At 33.8% G+C, this 20,988-nt stretch overlaps 1 protein-coding gene across 1 annotated transcript in view; it reads right to left on the bottom strand.

Moving 5' to 3' along the window:
* Positions 1-3,652: 3,652 nt before the first annotated feature.
* The window catches only part of LOC129228362 (glycerol-3-phosphate acyltransferase 3-like), a 56,904-nt gene continuing 39,568 nt past the window's right edge, over positions 3,653-20,988 (bottom strand). The window contains exons 8-10 of the mRNA XM_054863041.1: positions 12,345-12,434; positions 7,820-7,974; positions 3,653-4,098 (exon numbers count right to left, since the gene is read on the bottom strand). Of these exons, the coding sequence (XP_054719016.1) occupies positions 3,653-4,098; positions 7,820-7,974; positions 12,345-12,434 (691 nt within the window). The remainder of the gene's footprint in view (positions 4,099-7,819; positions 7,975-12,344; positions 12,435-20,988) is intronic.

Below are 20,988 nucleotides of genomic sequence, written 5' to 3' on the forward strand. Positions count from 1 at the left end.
TCTTTTCTTTTTGTTTTAGCTTCGGTTTAATCCTTGTCCAATTGAATTCTTTCTTTCTGGGTTCGTACCTAAGAGAAAGCTCCTGGCCTTTGCTTGCATTCCTATTGGTTCCTGATCGGTTTATAACTTTGTCATTGGTGTTTGGCTAATCCGCTGTTTTTATCTTTTAAGCTGCATGCTTATCTGCTCTTGGCTTTTGTCGGATGTCTTTTCATCCATAAGCTCATTATTTTTTGCATTGAAAAAGGCGTTCCCTGTAACGCCGAAACACGTGTCTGCTGTAATTTACAAATTTGTGCTTCTACTTACGTTGCTTGTTTTGACTTTACCGGTATTATGTTTTAAAAAATCAAATACTGGTACTAAATTGTTGGTCCTGTACTGCAATCCCTACCTCCAAACAAATGTCACAAATTAATTTTCTTTTTGTTCCTTGCCGCAGGGCATATTTTGTTTTGTCACTAGGTGCAGTGATTGCAACGCACATACATTTCTCAATGTGTATCTTCATTAAAAATGTCTTTGGCATATGATACTCTGCATTATCTCTTTTACTCAAATCTGGGCAGGGACAAAAATAGGAAGAACATGTTTTCCAATATCGCAACTTCCTGCTCTACATGAAATGAACCTAATATGGCAAAACACAAAATTCATTCAGTTTATAGCTTACCATAAATAAAAATGTCAAATAAAACTAGATAAATGCATTCAAATAAATCAAAGAGTATTTACAAATGGTGTTACTATAACTCAGGTTTTCAAAAACCAGAACAAGTGCTTCTAAATGATAACTCAGCGAACTAGACTTATGAAACTTTGACAAATAAATAGTGCTCTTGACCGCAATCTACAAAAAATACACCGGTGGCAACACTTAATGTCAAACCCAAGAAACGAAAGGGGATGAAATTGGATATGAGCAGGGGCGGCAAATAGGGGGAGCAAGAAGGTGCGGTTGCACCCGCAAATATTTTGCGCAGAATATTAAGAAATAGGGAAATTCAATTTACATAACGCGCGAATCAGTGATCATCATATGCAAGGAAATTGGAAAATTAAGTAGGAAAAAATTAAATAGGAAATTAAAAATGAAAAAAAAAAAAAAAAAAAAAAACTGCAGATGATCTTTAGTAAAAGTTGATGAAACTCGAAACCTGTCCAGACACGAGCAACTGTTTTTCGCTATTTGGATAATAACTTAGAAATTCATGAATCATTTCCAGAACTTCCAGAATAAAAAACAGAGGGAGAATAAGTTTGTTTCAACTAAAGAAGAAATTTCCTCATATGGGTTAAACGCCTCATATTGTAAGTCTAGTGTTAGGATGATGCTTCTGCTTCCAATGTAAAAGGGCAGTGCAGAGGTGTGACTGGCCCGATTTTTACGAGAAGTTCCTCGGTATTTTGAGTTTATTGTTGCGCTTATATTTTAAATGTACGTTCAGTTAATGAGTGAACATCGAAACATTGATTCCTTCTGTTAACTTTTAGGCTACGGCAACTATACAATTATCTTTTCCCTCTCCCTACGGCTCAAAGCTTTCTTAGTTCCTTCCCCCTCCCCGAATAGGACAGCATAAAGGCGGCGATGTCCACTTCGACCGCTGAGCTCTCCTCAATACAGGGTTACCATAGTGGGACACTATACTTGGCTAGTCATCACTTATTCAATGGTTTGAAAATAATTTTTTCCCCTCCTTGTTCCTTATGGGGTTCTCTAAAAAACACTGCTGTAAACACGTTTTTCAAAAGCAAGTCGACATACTTAAAACATAACTAGTACAATAAAATATCAGAAAATATTAACTAACTTACATTCAATATGATCAGCAGTTAGTAGTTTTATCACAATAATGTTTCAATCATATTAGTTGATAAAATACATGATCATATTCCCTTTTTAATAACACGAATAACGAGATATACAGGTATTCAGGAAATTTCATTCGAGACAAACATGGGGGAAAACATTGAATTAATACTTTATGTGCAGGGAAAATGAAAACTTTGACATAGAGAGGTTTTTCAGATAAACAGTTTCGACTGCATTAGTGATGATGCTAAAATATGCTTAAAGACAGTCTTACTCATTACAAATAAGCCCGCCTAATGGAATTTTCCATCAAGCTAGAGATTCTTTTATCCGAGATCACAGAAGCAATTTTCAATGGTTTAAAACATTAAAATACTATTACATAAAAAGGGTTCAACTGTAATTCATCAATAATGTTGTATATGTACACTGGAAAAAATTTAAAACATTTTAAGTTTATTGTTCAGACTTACTAAGTTATTCTGTGTAATCTCTCTTTTCTCATTTTTTTATATAATATTACTGACATTAATAGTATGAATTTTTTAAGTTAAGATAAAAGTAAAAGTGTTTCTACTGTATGTGCTCCTCTCACATAAAATTGAGCCTGTGAAAAATCAACCACAAAAATGCGTTTATTTTTGACACATATGTATGCTTAAGACAGAGAGAGAAAGAAATATATTTCTATAAATTACACATTTTATTAACGTTCAATTCTAATACAAGAAATTATTACAGCTTAACACAATTTAAAGAGCACTAAGTTCGTATTCAGGTACAAACGAATAAACATAAACACTCACACAAATATTGATACACACATATATATTATATCCCCCCCCCCCCTCCCTCCCGTTCCGTTTTTTCTTTTTCCAACTCGAAATTTGACCTGGTGGACGCATTTGCAAAGCTCTGCGTAACTTCCTAAGCGTCCGTTGAATTTTCGTGATGAATTTCAAAACAATTAATATCAACGCATAGAGCAATATTGCATTTTTTGCATATGATGGTTGAGCGCCTTTGCATATTTTTTTTAGAACAGACAATGCATCTTCGTCAATTTTTAATTGCTTGTGGCCAATGTCCTTCATTAGAATTTCTTATGCAAATATTCGTCCTAAGTGGTGATTGAATGGACATATTACTGGTTGAAGGGCTTGTTGTAATGCTTGTTGAGATAATTAGAAGTTGTCTGATGAGGTTCTTGCGAAATGTTTTGTGGGTGCTTTTCGGAAATTTTAATTTAAACAAATAATGAGATTTAAGTACTGTTAGATCAAGGAGATGGAAAAATAACTTCTTAGTCCACTTCATTGTTCTTCTCCCAAAGGTATACGAATTGGCCATCCTATCACTTAAATCCACATATCCCATGTGCTGATTATAATCTTCTACAATTTCTGTTTTTTTATTATCTTTGCTAGTTTACAAATCCGGACAATGTATGTTGCTGAGCATATAAACATCGCGTTTATCTTTCCAGCGTAATGCTGTAAGCCCTGTTGCATTATATTTTAATTTTACATCCCCCTGCTGCAGTTTACATTTAGATTTTGACAATTCTTTTGGGTAATATTTTCGGTTTGATTGTATGGTTCCACAACTGTTAATTTTATAGTTGAAGAAAAGATCTGAGAAGAGCAATGGGGAAGAAAAGAAGTTGTCCGTGTAAAGCTTGTGCCCTTTGTTCTTGAAATGCTCACACATATTTACTACCACATTGTGTGATGATAAATTAGCGGTACTTCCTTGTGAGTTATCTTAACCAAGATAAACTTGCATATGACAAGTATAACCAGTTTTATCACAAATTTTAAAATTTTTTATACCCTATCACTTGAGCTTTTTTGGAATATATTGTTTGAAAATAACACGACCTTTGAATTTCCCAATAACTTCATCAATGGACAGTTCTTCTGTGGGATCATACAGGCTTCTAAAATATAAATTTATGTGATCAAATACTTCTCTAATTTTCCACAGTCTGTCGTAATTTGGATTGTTTTGGTCTGGCGAGTTTTCGTTGTTGGCAAAGTGTAAAAATTTAAGGATCTGTAAATACCTGTCTCGGGACATGCTTTTTCCGAAAATAGGCGTTTCAATCAGTTCGTCTTTCGACCAATATTCACAAATATCATCTTTATCAATATGACCCATTAAAAGGGTCAAAGCAATAAAACGTTTTAGTTCTTCAGTGGTACAAGGTTTCCATTCTAAAACATGTTTCCTTTTTCCTAAATGTACTGGCTGCAAAGTCTGAGAAGCATACCTGTTCGTCTCTTTACATAAAAATTCAACAAAGTCATTGGTAAAAATGAGATTGAAATAGTCTTTCTCTTCTTGTACTTCCTCCACGCTTACTTTCACGCCAACATGCGAAGTGAATTGGAATTTCATTGGAGAATCAGACTTTTGGGTTATTCCACTTTTCTAAGGCTCCAACTTCAAAAGAATTTTCTGGAAATTCCGGTGCGACGATATTTTTTTCATTTCCGTCGATTAGCTCAGATTGCATAAATGATTCATCCTCCTCCTCGCACTCTGCTCACTATCAGCATAGTTTTCATCGTCTAGTTCTTGCATCAACTTTTGTATTTCTTCATCTGTGAGTCCTTTTCGACGATACATTTTTATGAGCAATAAAATTAGTAATTACATTAGAGGTTTAGATTTTCTGCAAGTATATTTGGTTCAGTTTTAAAATTGAAATCACTGAAATAACGCTTCTCATCTAACCTAAGGCTAATGACAACAAAATAATAAATATCAAACTCTATTTGTGAGGTAGACCACTGGATTCAATAAAATGCCAGATGTCCTTATCTATGCGCTAAAATGCGGAGGTAAATAGCGTTCAACTGAGACCAAAGCCATTGTAAATACAATGTAGAATACCTTAGATTCAAGGGAGGCAACTTTGCTTTTCAGCTTGGCTATTCAGAAAAATGATGACACTAATAACGTGTGTCCAAGAAAGAATCCACAATAATAGTGAACAATTCCTTGCTTTGCTTTTCTGAGCAGGTGCAAGCGGAATGTGCTTGAACACCGTATTCATTTACATAAAGAACGTTGGCTTTTATCTATCTTTTAGAGCATGCAAGGCACCCTTTTTAGTATATGAAGCTGGCGTTTCAAAGTCAATCACTGTCGAGTGAGATAATATGGAGAGACAGCCTACAAATCCCCTGATATCCCCATTCACTCTTTCTTCTAATTGTGGTTGAAATACCTCTAGTAATTGTTGAAGGATTAAGTTCCGCTCCCTTCACAATGCACAAGAAAAATATCTGGGCAAATTTGTTTTAGATTCCAAGTCTTTCCTCTTTTCAACATTTCCTATTTATGTACTATCTTTATAATACATTTTCACTACCCAGTACGTTGTTATTTGTGAGTAAGAGAAGATAAGTAAAAAAAATACGCATGAGTAAACAGAAAAACAACCTCTTTCTTCCATTTTTTACTGGCATAAACAGTTCCAAATGTAAGAATTAATTAACAGAAAAAAATATAAACAGACATTAGACTCTCATTGAAAACTGAGTAAGATATATCAGGTGCTCTTATAAATCTTTTCACTTAACCTCTTTTTTTTGCGCAAGAAAGAAAGAGGAGCAACCGACTTTGACTTAAAAATTAACATTTTAAGCCCCTTAAATACAAACAGGGGGAAAACTTAATGCACAAATTTATACTTTATTAACTGCTTTATAAGGCCATAACGTTTAAGAATTCCCAAGTTGAACCATAAAATTAAAAAATTCAGCGAAAAAAAAAATCCTTGTAAACGTGCCCCGGTGTACTATACTTATTTTGTTTCATTCAGTATATCCTCAGTTCTTTTAACTTTCTACTGAAATAGTATTCGCTATAGACAAAATATCATGGAAATACATTTATATTTTCTAAAATATCAAAATTAAGTTTGTATGCTTTTCACTCAATAAGTAATCAATTATCACAGAAGATTTTGAAGCGCAGCGAAGGGGGGGGGGGGAGTAAAAACACCCCTCAGAGCCCTTGATTTTAATTCTTGCCATCCCTTGTGCAATAACTTTTACATATGAAAAGGCTCGTTTTGAACAGAAAACCCCCTCCAGAAGATATTTCTGGCTGTGCTAGTGACTCTTTTTATTAAAAAAAAAAAAATGAGCATTTAGTCTAACTTTCAATTTTCAAACCAAAAGATCCACGACACAGATTCTTAATTAAACCTCTCTTTCAAATTTTATTGATTTTAGAATGTTTTCCATGGTTTGTTGAAACGGTATTACAAATAATTTTCAGTTAAAAAGTAAATAAAGAAATAAATGAAACGTGGCAAATCGCAAATTGATAAGTTGTTTCCTATTCACCATGATACTCATTTTTGAAAAGTTAGCAAAATAAGATATGCTTTTCAAGTGTTTAATTATTTTTATAAATTTATAACAAAAGAAATATTTTGGAGAATGATGTTTCTTGCCTCTGCTCCCTAAATATCTACACTGTTTAAACTAAACAGATGTTTTGTACTCAGTAAAATATGCTGTTTTTAATTATAGGAAGCCTTACTGTTGGGTTATTAAACAGAAAAAGGCTATCAAAAATTTTTCTTTCCTTCAATAATTTTACTTCTTTTCTTTCTCCCCTCTTTTTCGAAACTTCGCCACACATTCCTTCACTGGGAACAAAACTATGCCAAACGCTTCTGATTGACAGACCCCCAAAAAGGGTGTAGTGCGTTTCATTCATTTTCTCCCTGCGTAGGCGTGTGTGAAAGGATTATCAGCTGCGGGAAGTAACTGGAGGGGGAAGGGAAGGACTGGTACAGACGTTGTACCACAGCCGTAGGAAGAGAGCACTTTTTGTCGGTACAGCATATGTACCGCCGTTGGCTAAAGGTTAAGATGCATATTTAAGCAATTCAATACATTGTATGCTTTCATGGAAACTTCTTATAAAAGACACGCAATTTTTGAAAAAAAAAAAAAACGTGCATCAACAAATACTTTTGCAGGGTGCTCTTTAACTGAGAGGTACAAAATGGTCTTCAAAAGTTAAAGCTAGAACTCTTGATTGAGCTCCTATTAAGAGCTTCTTGTTAATTTGGAATTATTGGACCCATTAAAAAAAAATATTTAAAAAAGTGACGAAAATCCACATGATGATGCAAAAACATATGATTGGCTCAATATTCTGTATCAAATAATAGATTCATTCAGTTTCCAATGAAATTAATGCAAGATTTAATGATTAATCTAAGTTCAATATTATATGTACAGGTTATTGAACAAGATAAATAAAATACTTCAAATACATGTAAAAGTTGTTGAACGAAGCAAAAAAAAAAAAATTGTTTTGTTAAGAGGCAGTGTACTTCAATGATAAAAAATGAAGACTAGAGCACAAATTTTAAACTTGCGTGGGGTTTTTTAAGATGCGTTTCCTAACATAACTTTGTAGATTCAATTATTTTTCACCGATTCCAATCATTTCAGCTAACTTTGAAAGATCATTTTCTTGTCTCAGAAGGTTAGAGAATTTTTTTTTTTTGGTGCATGATGGGACAAGCAAAACTTTCATCTTCAGCCATACTGCCAAGAGCATGCCACTGGATATTGACGGAATATAGTACCAAGATTTCCTTTTCTTCTGGATTCCAAAAATCGTACATAAAAATTTACTTTAGAAATGGCAGTATCAAGATCTTTTCTGTTACAGTTTGCTATAAAATAAATTAAAAGTGTGGAAATTAAAATTAAAATTTCTTTAATGACCTTACTTAAAAAAAAAAATGTACTCGTATTTTATTCCCTATTGAGAAAATTCATGTTTCAAAAACTCGATTCCCCAAATGAAACGTTGAAATGCCGCCCCTGGATATGAGGATAAAATATGGTTTGGTGACTTTACCCAATATGCATTTTTTCAACAGAAATTTTGCTGCTTATACAAAAATGAATATAAAAAACATAAATAAGATTTTGATATGCAAAAAATAAATGTAGATCTGACGATCACGAAATATGCTACTATAAAAATACACAACAAATAAAGAAATGACAGCTTGACTCACTAGTGCATAACTGTTATCATTGGCTAGTATTACTACATCTATAGGAGAGGTATGATTAGCGACACAAATCCCTCCATTTACAGCTCTGTTTTCTCTGAAATAAAAAAAAGAAAAAATAGATAAATATGCCAGCAAAACATTATTCAACTTTAAATCCTGAATTTAACTTTAATCCGGAAAAAAAAAATTCCTAAGGAAGACCGAAAAAGAAGAAAAAAAAAAAAAAAAAGAAATGTTGAGGTACAAGGGTTGGAGTCAACATTCCTAAAATCCAAGAGTCTGAGTGGAGAGTTGGGCATTATTTTCAAACTGACTTCCCAACTCTAGTAAAAGCATTTGCACCTTGAATTCATTTTATTTTGATTCAGTCATATTTATCTCTCATTTGCGTCAAGCTTAAGTCTACGCGGTGGCGTAGTTACAGTGTTTGCCGCCCTGGGCGGTTCCTTAATTTGCCACCCTTTTGTTGTGAAATAGCTAATATATTAATTTGTCAAGAGTGTGTGAATTAAAGCTAGAAATTTAATTTTAAAAAAAATGACGTAATTAATTTCTACATACTTACAAAAGAAAAAAAGGGGGTGGGAAAGGGCCACATTTGGAGAAAATTGCTAAATTTACGTAAAAAATCGAAATTTTAGGTAATTTTTAGTAAAGAAAAAGGAAAGGGCGGTTTGGATTTGCTCTCGATTTTTTTACAAAACTGAAGTCACTTTTAGTGTTTCTTTGTTAACGTTAGGGGATCGGTGGGAATGTTCCGAAATCAAAGTTTTAAAAGTAGTCTTCGGTTATTTTGTGGAGAGGTTAAGAAAAGCGGGAATGGTCGGATACTCAATTCGGAAATTTTCTGCTCTGAAATATGCAATTTTAGGCTATCTTTAGTAACACTTGCATGTCATTTGAGACAGGCAGACAGGGGGTGCTCACCCCCCCCCCCCCCCAAGTTCATGGCCCCAGTCCTCTCCCCCCCCCCAAAAAAGTTCCTCTGCCCATTCCATTTTTCGTTTTTTATTTTTCAGCTTGTTTTTTAATTTTTTTATTATTTTATTAGAAAAGTTCTGTGCTAAGTCAATGACACACACACACACACACACACACACTTACAAAATAAATGAATGAAATAAACTATGGACAGAATAAAATAAATAATTTAAATAAAAAATAAATCAATAAATAAATTTAAAAATCCCCCCCCCCCAAAAAAAAAATGATGGCGCAACTTGCGCCATTATCTCCCCTGTGGGCAACCCTGAGGGGAGAGAGAAGCAATGAGGTTTCTTAATGAAATATTTTTTAAGTTTCAATCAATTTTAAAGGTATCTTTTGGTGATTTACTGGATTGGGGAAGGTTCAACTTCTTTCTTTGAAAATCGTTCAGCACCTAAGTCTCAAAAATGCAATTCTAGGCTAACTTTGATTGAGGCAAGATATGACGTATTCGAACATGTAAAATTGAATAAGATTGGAGAAAAATGCGGAACAGCAAAAGACTCATTGCAAAGATTATTTAAATTTTTATGAATGTAAAAGGATTCCAGAAAATCTAATTCACGTCTCCATAAGTTCTGATCAAACCCTTCTTAATAATGAACTCAATTTTTTGAAAGGCATGGTTCTGGACAGGGGTTATCCTCTTCAGGTCATCGAGAGGGCTTTTTGCAAACTTTCAACCCGGAATAAAACCTCCAACATAAGTAGTTTTTCTTCTACAAATTTTGTGGTTTTACCGTTTTATCCACACATTTCTTTTTGTATTTCTAGAATTCTCAGTAAATTTGACTTTCGCGTAATTTACAGACCCATAAACTTTCTTTTTCCAAACTGAAGGACCCAATCCAACTACTTGAAAAGTGGGGCATATAATACATTCCTTGTCAATGTAATATTGGTTACGTGGGACAGACAAGGCGATCACTTAAATTTTATTTGAAAGAACATGAAAATCACGTTAAAAATCAGGAAATGAACAAATCTTCAATTGCTAAACATTGTTGGGACACAGGGCACAATTTTGTCTTTTCGGAGGCCAAGATCATTTGCAGACCTACAACAGTAGGTGAATTAGATTTTCTGGAATCCTTTTACATTCATAAAAACTTAAATAATCTTTGCAATGAGTCTTTTGCTGTTTCGCATTTTTCTCCAATCTTATTCAATTTTACATGTTCGAATACGTCATATCTTGCCTCAGCACTCGCTGATATCTGATTGGTCAATGTTTTTCCGGTTTCGCATTTAAACTCTCCCATGACCTTGATTCATCCATTTGTTCATTTCGCACTGAGGAAGGAGGCTATTGCCTCCGAAACATGTCTGCGTTTTTAAAAACTTTTTATCTTTTTTGTGCTTTTAAACATTGTTCCATTTTTATCTAACAGATGAAAATGCCAGGCAATGAAATCCAAAACATTTCCAATCACTTTTATTGGTGTATAAGCATTCTCTCTCAATGGCAGCCCTCAACTCATCGGCTGCAGCAAGTTTTGTGCTTAATATGCCCCCCCCCCCAAAAGAAAATTATCAGGGCTAAATCCAGAGACCATTGATGAGTGTATGAGAGTTGATACTCCAATGCAAATTTTGCATGGTACCACTCACAAAATTCAATTTTCTGGACAGCATCACCTTTATTTGGAGTGAGTACAGATCTAAGAATAAAACTTTTCCATTAGGCATAGTTTGAAATGTTATTGATGTCAATAGTTGCTTGCTGAACAGATTAAAGGAGCATTTCACGTTTCTCTCTTGTGTGATGCTGTGGACAATTGTACCCATCAGAAATGGTTCTCATCAAAATTCTTAAGTTCCTTCTTCCTTAAACTTATTTAGCAAACAAACAATTGTGAAATTCAGTGGTACATCTCAATGAAACACCTTTCTTAACTACTTTTGTTTATCTCACATGTTCTCAGTTTTCCTGTAGCACTGAAGAGCGAATATTCTTTACTAAAAGTTAAGTATGACTTCAGCCATTATTTTAAGTCATCCCATTTGAAAAACGGACAAAAATTGCTGCTGTTAGAAACATAAAAAAATGGTACAATTTTTTCTCGGATACCCTGCATAATGATTCAATAATGGGCACCTCTAAAAATATTTTCAGATTAAGAAGCAGCTAGGTAACTTGGCTTCTTTTCCAAATTCAGAGGAAAAAAAATAAATAAAAATAAACAAATGTATCTATACAAATAAAACAATGAATATATATGTATGTTTCCAATACAAATTCAGTTTACGACAGGTTTCGACCAAATTTGGCAGGGAGGTACTTTGGCACCCAAGAAGGATCCTAGGGCGAGGGGGGTTTCAAAAGCCAAAAAAGTACCGAGCTGCATGAACTTTAATTTTAGGACCTGAAAATTGCATTAAATGGCTCTTTCTACCACAAATAATTATCCACTTGATTGAGTCTCATTTAAAAGCCCGCAAAAAATACTAACAAAGTAGATTTACTTCCTGTGGATTTCAAAACTACCAATGCTGTAAAATCACCAGGAGAAAAGTTGTAAGCATTTTTTTTTTTTTTTTAGTAAAGGAACATCAATATTAAAGCAGAGAATTTATCATCTGCTGCGAGATCAGTTTTAATTAGGACGAATAAAATCATTGAGGATAAAGATCTGTTGCCATTTTTTCTTGACTCTGAACAAATAAAATTCTTGTTTTGTTTTGAGGCTTTTCCTGTAACTGAGGGATTTAAAGTTAAAAAGAATAAGTAAAGTAAAAGGGAAAGAAGTTAAAAAAATGTAGACATTGAAGATTCAATTAGTAATCCATGCCATAAAAAACTAACTTTCTAAAGATGAAATAGAAGACGATGGCAGGGAAAATAGAGATGTATACTATTTTGATTTTTAACGTTAAGAATTTCAAGGTTTCCTAAACGAAAAAATAAAAAACAATCAAATGTAAATCAAATGTAATGTTTAAAAATTCTCCCCCCATTTTCTTCAATGCTATTTTTTTATTTTAGACCAGCTGCGTTGCTCGGTTCACCTCGAAAATAAAAGTTAGGTCAAATAATAAGGCTTAAATAAAAGGGGGGGGGGGGAGAGAGGGACCTGCAAAATTTCCCACCAAGTGTAGAAAAGAGCAATATTATAACTGAAAATAAAGTTACTCTTTGAATTTTTTTCTGAATTCCAAAAATTTAGTCTTCGTTGATAGGAGCAAACATTCCGTTTGACGGATTTTTTGCCGCCCCCCTCCTCCTCCTCATATTAATTCAAGAGCATCAAAGAACTTTTGAGGTAAATTTAACAAAGATCCAACGTAAACTACAGATTTGCATATAAGGAAATCCCCTCTCTCTGCGCTATGCGAACTCTCCTGAGTATCAAAGGACCTCTGTGCCAAACTTGGCAAAGATTTTACCTAACTGTAGATTTGTACATGGAACCCACCAGGGGCGGATACAAAAAAAAAAAAAAAAAAACAAGAGATTTAAAAAATTTTTGAACTTACTTATTGTGATAAGTAACAATTGCAGAACATGCACAAGCAAAAACTCTAAAACATGATATACTAACATGCCAGTAGAGCCATCTTTTAAATCTGTAAGAGATAAATCTTTGTTAATGTTTAAATACAGTTCAATTTTTGATAGGCTACTTTATATTTTACAAACATGTTTATGATCAAGTTGGATGACAATAACTGAAGAAATTAAGTAACATAAATACTGGCTAGATTCAATCCTAAAAAACACCTGTTACAGTATTTAATCTAGTTGACAGTTTCAGCATTGACATGTTTCTTTTTTGTTTACTTCAAATATGGCATTCCACAAGTTATTATTTTTAACAACACATGAAATAATTAACCGATAAAAAAAAATCTTCATAATTGCAAGCTCATCTCAGTAAAGCTTTTGAAGGCATGCATTGAACTACAAAGCTACAATAAAATTGGAGTGACGACTCCAAATGCTTTGGCAAAATGGTTTACACCATTGAGAAAAAGGTACTATGGGCGTCCATGGGGGGGGGGGGGGGGGGGCAAGTGGGGGCTCATACCCTCCCCTAGATATTATAATTTTCTAGCTTTTTAAGCTTTTTTCTTTGCAAAAATGTAAAAACATTTCTTCTCCAGTCATTAATAAATAAGTTATTAACGAGCTGGTGTGTGCATCACATGACTTCTTTTTACTCCAATTTAATGTCATTTCCCCATTACTGGCAATTTTAATGTGATTCAATAGTTTACTCTCTAAATATCACCAACAGTGGCAAAAGAAACCAGATTTTAAAAAAAAATCACCAAATTTGTCGCCAAGTTGGCGATAAAAAAACTGGAGATATATATCGCCCAGTGTCCACCAAATTATAGCACCACTTGAGTTTACATCGAAATTAACAATGATTTCCTCCAAAAAAAGGGCAAAAGACCCCCTTAAAAACACCCAAATGCAACCAAAAGAGGAGGTGCACAACTAGACCCCACTAGAAATCTACATACCAGATTTCAACTTTCTAGGACCTACCGTTCTTGAGTTATGCGACATACATACGTCACGAGAAAATTTGCTGTAATTAATTCGGGAATCGTCATTATGGATATTTCGCATTTCTATACGTTCTTAGGCACTTATCCACGTGTGGTCGAGTCGCAAAAAAAAAACTCAATATTCATTGGTGGGTGAGTAAAATGGAAATAAAGGTCGATTTTTGAGTAAAAATGTTTTTGCGAATACAATACTTACTTTTTTGTAAAAGGAAGTAAAAATTTCAAATTTTGATAACTAATCTGTACTGAAATCGGTTTCCATGGGGAATATATCCTGCAAAACCATGGGGAAAAGTCTGATCCCCCCTTAAAATTTTACATATGGGCACTTATGAGAAGTACCATTAACAGCACTTTGCAGTTGCCAAAAATCCTAAAAAAGTAGTACGGTTTTGATGAGGCTAATCTAAAGATCCACTCATCTCGTATTGTCGAAATTGGAAAAGTTTCTTACAGGGACCTTCATTTGAAAGCAGAGAGAAAAATGAGAAAAGCTGTACTATTTTAGTTATTTCAGTTATGAAAAGATAGGGGCTGTGGTGGCCTGATTGGTAGGGTGTCAGACTTGTGACCGGAGAGTCCCCTGTAAAAGTCTAACAACCTAAATAACTGCAAAGATTTACATCTTACAACAGTAAGATGTGAAACGGAACAATTATAATGCGACAACGTTTGAATACATTGGTTTCTCAGAAGGACTGAATTTTTTATGTATATATATACAGTATTATTTCCGTACAGCGAATCCTCATGGGACTCGAAGCTTTGTTTGGTACTGGGAGGTGTCTGCTATTAGGGAGGATTATTTTAAGAATTTTGTCTTTTAAGTTTATAACTATTAGCAAGAACTACAATAGTAATAAAAAGAGTACCATTATTATTGTGGTCTCTCAGACTTATCATAATTACACATTATCTACTACTATATCATTTTCAAAGTGCAACCAATCATTCTGTGATGTATAAAATAAAGATAATGCACATTAGATAGGAACTATTTTAAACTGAAAAATTCATTCAACATTTTTTGTCATCTTTATTATTACCAAAATTCTATTTCACAATATAAAAATATTGAAATTACTGCATGCATTTCTGTCTCCAATCCTCAAAAATTATTTTACTGCCCGTGTTTCGAAAAACTGCTAATTTTTGAGGCATAATTTCTATTCATGGATATTCCATAATCATCAACGTCTGAAAGAATAAATTGTTCAATTGTGCTTCTAGGAATAAAACTCATAATATTTAACTTTAATACACATTTCCTAATTTTAAATGGCCTTTTAAACTTTTGACACTTATTCAACATGAAATATTTTGGGCAGCCAATGCATTATGAGCTCCCCCCCCCTCATCTTCAAGATCATAAATTAATCCTTTTACAGTCACTTCTTTCAGAGGCCATTTAAAGTGTACTATCTCACTGAACTGAAACAAACCTGTTTCACAAATGCTACACAGGCATGAACAATTTTGCTCAATATACTTTATACTGTGTTCTACTGAAGAAATAATAAGAAATATAGCAAACCAGTGACATGCCGTCTAACCAAGCAAACCAAGCAGAGCTTGGGCACTTCAAAAAAAAAAAGTATTTCTCATTTGTATGCTCATAATGGACAGGAAGTATGAATTATAAGTTTGTTGGAATCTTGACTTTCACTGAAAATAAGTCAAAGAAAACATTTATTAGTCGCTCAAATAACAATTTCCCGGGAAAACGTATCCCCAGGTAAGTTAAGTAAAATCCACACTGCAGCCCATGCACAGCAAGAAATGAAGGGGTGTTGCCATGACATCATGACGCCATCGCTACCATGCAACAATAAAAGACTGCTGTTGGCATATTAGAAATGACGTTCCAATAGTGATCTCTGAAGTGAACTGAAGAGGAACCTTGCTAAATGCAAACCGAAACAGTAAACTGAAACACGAACTTTCAAATCCAAACCAAAACTTATTCATTTTTGTTCTGCATTCGCATCCATATTGTAAAACAGTCAGTCTCTCTCGAACAACCGTAGTATGTAGATGTGTGATGTAAAGTTAGCTAATAAATGTATTTAATTTCTTTATTAGTTAAATTATTGAGCAGTGACTACATAAAGCATGTAACAATGACAACATTACACAATTAAAATAAATATAAAATAATTATGGAGAGAAGGCTCAATGTGAACAACAGATGAACAAATGAAGGTAAGCTCTTTGATTATCTATTATCAATTTTGTTTTATTTATATTGATTTCACATAAATGGATAATTATTATTAGAATGGCTTACCGATTTATAAAAGGCACTTATTCAGACTTGAAACCAAGCGAGCAGTTTCCCGTCTGGGGAAGCGGGTTGCCAAACTGGCCTTTTTGAGCAAACTCCGAGAAATTTGGCATTTTTTGAAATCAGAAGGCTTGTTAAAAATTGTCTGTCTTCTCAACTTTTTTTTCTTTTGCTTTTTTTGGATTTTGAATAATTTTAAACAATCTTTTGACAAAAGATGAAGTTTTTTGAACTGAGATTTAATTTAAATTCTTCATAACTTAAAAAAAAAATTTTGGTCTTTTTTAACCGTGCTTCAGCTTGCTTTTGTCATTTTGATGACGAATGTTTTTGTCTTTACGATGGTAATAGGCGATGACTTTTGGTTGATGGAGTATTTATTATTCCAAGATAGTCTATAGCTGTTTTCTATCACAGAATGCTGATCTTTGATCTTAATATGCAAATACTAAATACTTTAGAAGGGTTTCCCACCCTCATAAGTGGTGGTGCAGAAGCACTTTCCGAATGAGAATAAAGGCTCTTAAAGCATCAGGCCAATAAAAATTTCAATGTCAGAGTCAGCGCCACATAGGCTCCTTTCCCTTCTGCTGATTACTTATGCTTTAACTATGAGTATTATTAGTAGAAATACATCTGTGCTTTTAAAAACAACTCACCCAACATGTTTTTTTGATTCTGTAATGGAATATTTTGCTGCTAATGAACAATAAATGGAATTCATTTATAAATGAACTGTTAACTTAAATGCAGTATTTGCTTTTAAAAGCTCTAAACTTGATGGTAGTACAGTGAAACTTCTCTGGAGCGATCACTCTCCGTTCCTGAAAAAAGTGGTCGTTAATGAAGGTTGGTCGCTCTTAGAGGTCATTTTCGGACATGCAAATATAGCACCATAGTTGTTATTTACCTTCTTGCAATATATTAACCAAGAACATTTTCATTAAAATTGTAATTAAATAAAAAAACTTTTTTTTAATTTTAAATGTAAAATATACTTTTTACTTGATTTTTCTATTAAAAACTAATAGCTTTAAAATTCGCCTGCTTCAGATTCTTTGTTTTTCCTAAAACAACATTAGTTTCTAGTTTAGTTTTCCGCTGCAAAAATAAATTAATGATGTGTCCTTATTATTAGGTCAAGATAAGATCTATTTTTGTTAGAGTTAGTTTTGCTGACAGCTTTTTTTTTTACTGCAAATTTCTTTTCTAATTTTCTTTTCTTGTGTAAGTTCACGACTACCGCACGTTTCTCGAGCGTGAGATTGCTTGGTTTTTCGAAATTCTGACTGTGATGTATGGTATGGAGATGAAAAGCAGAATGCAAATTCACTGAAACCAACTCTTGAGTTTTCAAAGGCACTAAAAACAAATTTTGTCCCCTCTGATGAAGTAGAAATGCTTTTTTCCAACCTCCCTCTCCCGTAAGCAACCAAAAAATTCCAAGAAACAACCTTTTAACAAAGTTCTATTCTTATCAACCCTCTTCAATGAAAGGTGCACACTTGACTTGACTTGAGATTTGCATGTGCCACCTTAGCTTCCCTAGGGTTCGAAAAACAACGTCCCCCTTTTTATGACTTTAACGAGGTTCCAAGCAGAGAGAGCAAGAAAAGAACACATTTGGACCCACTGGAGAATAGATTTTAATCCCTTATTCTGGTTTTTTTCCACCTTTGTTAAAATGAGAAAACTGTTCTGTGTCCATATGAACTTTATTTTCTATTGCTTTTCTTCTGTTGTCTCTCTCTTTTTCAGTTTTCTCTAACAAAAATTCCAGTATTTTTAAATGCTGAGGTTTACGATTTGCCGGTCGTTGTGAGAAGTTTCAATGGTCTTTCCCAGAGGTATTTTGACATTAGTCATATACGGGGGAAATTCGGCGCCTCAGAAAAGTGGTCGTTAATGGAGGTGGTCGCTATATAGAAGTGGTCGGTCATAGAAGTTTCACTGCACTTTAAAATGCTGCATATTTTTGAGACTAGTTTTAGTCATTATTTGTTTTCATAGCGTGTTGCTAATATGCATTTCTAATGAATTTGTGTAATCAAAGCTTTTTGTATTACATGTTTGTTGTTGCTGCATAAAAATGTTCTATTCAACATGACAGTTACTAGAATTAACATGCCTTACTCAGAACACACAGATATATTACAAACAAATATTATAAAACATAAGTAATAATATGAAGACAGTTGGACATTACAGCTGCTTGGGCCACTGCATGCACCTATAGTAAACCGAAAGTAAGGTAAACATACCATTAGTGGCTGTGCATCAAAGTGCTTCAGTAGTGGACACCGCTGTGGCAGAAAGCTGGCGACACGGCGACATTGTCGCAGAATGAGAGAGAGTTTGTGCAGAAAGATTTTGCACTAAGGAGGGAAAAAAGGGATAGGGGGGGAAAAAGGTCAGCAATAAAATCATTCTGCAGAACAATACCAAAGGATAGCTGTTTCACGGTAAAAAATATAACTCGACTATGAACTGAGGAAAAGGCCTGATTTTCTGTGGAAAATAAAATAATCGCCACAGTTTACAAAAAAAAAAAAACTTTGGCGAGCGCCAAATTGAGCGATCAATGTTGACTGTTGTAGTCTGCATTATCGGAAATCAGGAGGTATGGCATGGATAGAAACCAGTTCTAACCAGAACTTCTCGCCACTGGAGTGATTTTAAAGCAACCCTGTGTTTATCAAAGAAGAGTGGTTGGCAACGCACATGCTTGTGTGAAAGACTTGTGCCAACTTGCTTTTTTCACCTCTGTTGAAAAATTAATTTAAGCATTACGCCTTTAAAAAATTGTTTATTTGCGGTGGGTGGGTGGGTGTTGCAGGTTGCAGCAACAGAAAACAGATGGAATACTTGATAAATTGCGTGGTATTTTGGGCTGACCAATCGTTATTCAGATAGGGGTACTTACATGAATGAAAAACTTCTCTCTTTGGAAGAGTTATAGATTTTTTTTTTCTAAATGCATATTCTAATTAAATTCTTTTTTCTTTGTATGGAATTGGAACTTTTGTTTGCTCCAGTACTTGATTTAAATTCTTTTTTTCACATGAGGGAGAGGGCAGGGATGCCCAGCTGGGGAGGGGGGAGAAATCATATGGTGCAGACTGAGACATTAAAATTTGTAAGGAGGGTGGGGGAGTTGTTTTGAGGGGTATTTTTTTCATTGAGGGGGTCTCTGCGATATTGAAGGGGGTGCACCTTGCCCTTAGGGGGGGGGCAATCCCGGGGTGGCATTTCTTTTTTGCTTTAGTATTTTAATAAAATCCTATTTTCTTCTTGGGGGGGGGGGTTGAATTTTCAATTTGTGCTGACTAAAATGTGTTTTTAATTAAATTTATTTTCCTTTTGGGGGGAGAGGGGATACTTTGTTTATAATCTTGTGTATTGCATACATTATTTCTTTTTTTTATGGAAGGGTGCCCTTTATTTATTCATTTTTTTTCTCCAATTCAAATGCGTTTTTTTTTTTTTTGCCAAACTGTAAAGCATATTTTAATTACATTTATTTCCCTTTTAAGGTGAGGGGGATACTTTGTTTTAATTGTGTAAAATGTATATTTTAATTTTTTTTATGGGAGGAGGAGGGGTGATCCTTAGTCATTTTTTCCAATCACATGCATGTTTTAGTTTTTTTTTTGTGGGGGGGGGGGGGAGAGGGAGCTTACCAAACTGTTATGAATAATTTAATTTAAAATTTTTTTTCTTCGGATCTTATTTCTTTGAGCATTGAATAGATGTTGCATCTGTATTTTTCTGGTATTAAGAACTACAGATAAGTAAGTGCAAAGGGATTAAGACTGAAAACTTATAAATGAGAGTGGCATCTCTGTTTAAGCAATCACCCCCTGCTATAACATAATAATTTACACTAGCATTACATACATTAGCATAATAATTTACATTGCTTTTCGTTAGATTTGGTTTTTTTCTCCACTTACCAATTGCTGTTACCATGGTGTTAATATTTACCATATAGATTTAACTCAAAGTCACTTTTTTTCCCCTAGCGAAAACTGAAACTGTTGGAAGCCCTGATACTGAGCTTTAATGCTTTTCGTTTTTGTATAAATGAATTTACCTAAACAAGAAGTTGTGCAAAATTCGGTACAGATGTGATATACCCCCCCCCCCCATTTGGCGACATCCGATTTTTTGCACAAAATTGAAATATTTTTCTCGCCAATGAGGCGATAACTTTTTAAGCATGGCATCCCTGGCAAAATTAACCCGTGTTTCGCAACCCGAAGGCAATCTTGTTCAAACTTGTTCACTTGGGTTGTTTACTCGGTTTTACGCAGGAGAGATAGGTGTTGTTTCGTGCAATATACCTTACAGGAAAGCTTATTTTGTGTTAGTTTAAATTCAGTAGTTGTGTTTTGAAGTAAAAACATTAGAAAATGTCAGTTTCTTCAAACTTGAACGTTAATTAAAAGTTAACTCCAATGTGGTGTGTGTCTATAATGTGCCATTGTCATATAATGTATTGTTTTAGACTGAGTGTGAGGATTTATACCATAAAATGGTAAGTTCTTTATTTTAGAATTCAAAAAAAAAACTCTCACTTTTGAAATTCTTTGTTTTTACAAATCCTTGAGGGATTCTTGTAGTTTTTAACTTTATTTTTACTGTATGTAAATTAATTTTACAAAAATAGTACGGTTATTTTGTTCTAAAACTTAATTCTTATCGATGCTACAAATTATTTAGACATTCTATGAACGTGCCTCCTTTAGGTACTGAATTTCTGAAAATAAGTTGACAGCATTTTATAAAAATATAAAGGTGTTATTTTATGTAAAATATAATAGGTATTTTGAAAGCATGTCTGGACAGCAAATAAAAATATGGTATTTTTGTATTGTTTATGTTTAGGATGGTTCTGTTGAGACATTTTTACTTTTCATACATTTGAGTCACTAAGCGCTTTTTGGGCTGAAATAGTTATTGATTTTGGGGATGTTTTCCGCTTTAAACATCACAATTTGAATCGCTTTGCTCTTTTTTAGCAGAGTGTGAGAAAAGTTTTTGTTTGATGAAATGCATGTTGGAAAATAGCTTTTATTTCTATTGGTACATATTTCATTGGTGAACTGTTATAGTAATTTGTCAATTTAAGCATTTTAAATACTTTCTAGTAATTGTTCTTTGTTAACAAAAACTTTCCAGTTTCTGGTATTTTTGAAGCGTATATTCGTGATGTTTTTTGTTGTTGATTTTATATATATTGTGTTTTGAAGGGCTTTGATCATGTTTTTTTATCTGATTTTTTCCTGTTGGTGCTAAAAAAGCATCGCTAAGAACGAT

Source organism: Uloborus diversus, chromosome 8 (genome assembly GCF_026930045.1).
Source record: "Uloborus diversus isolate 005 chromosome 8, Udiv.v.3.1, whole genome shotgun sequence".
In the NCBI taxonomy this organism is placed as follows: Eukaryota; Metazoa; Arthropoda; class Arachnida; order Araneae; family Uloboridae; genus Uloborus; species Uloborus diversus.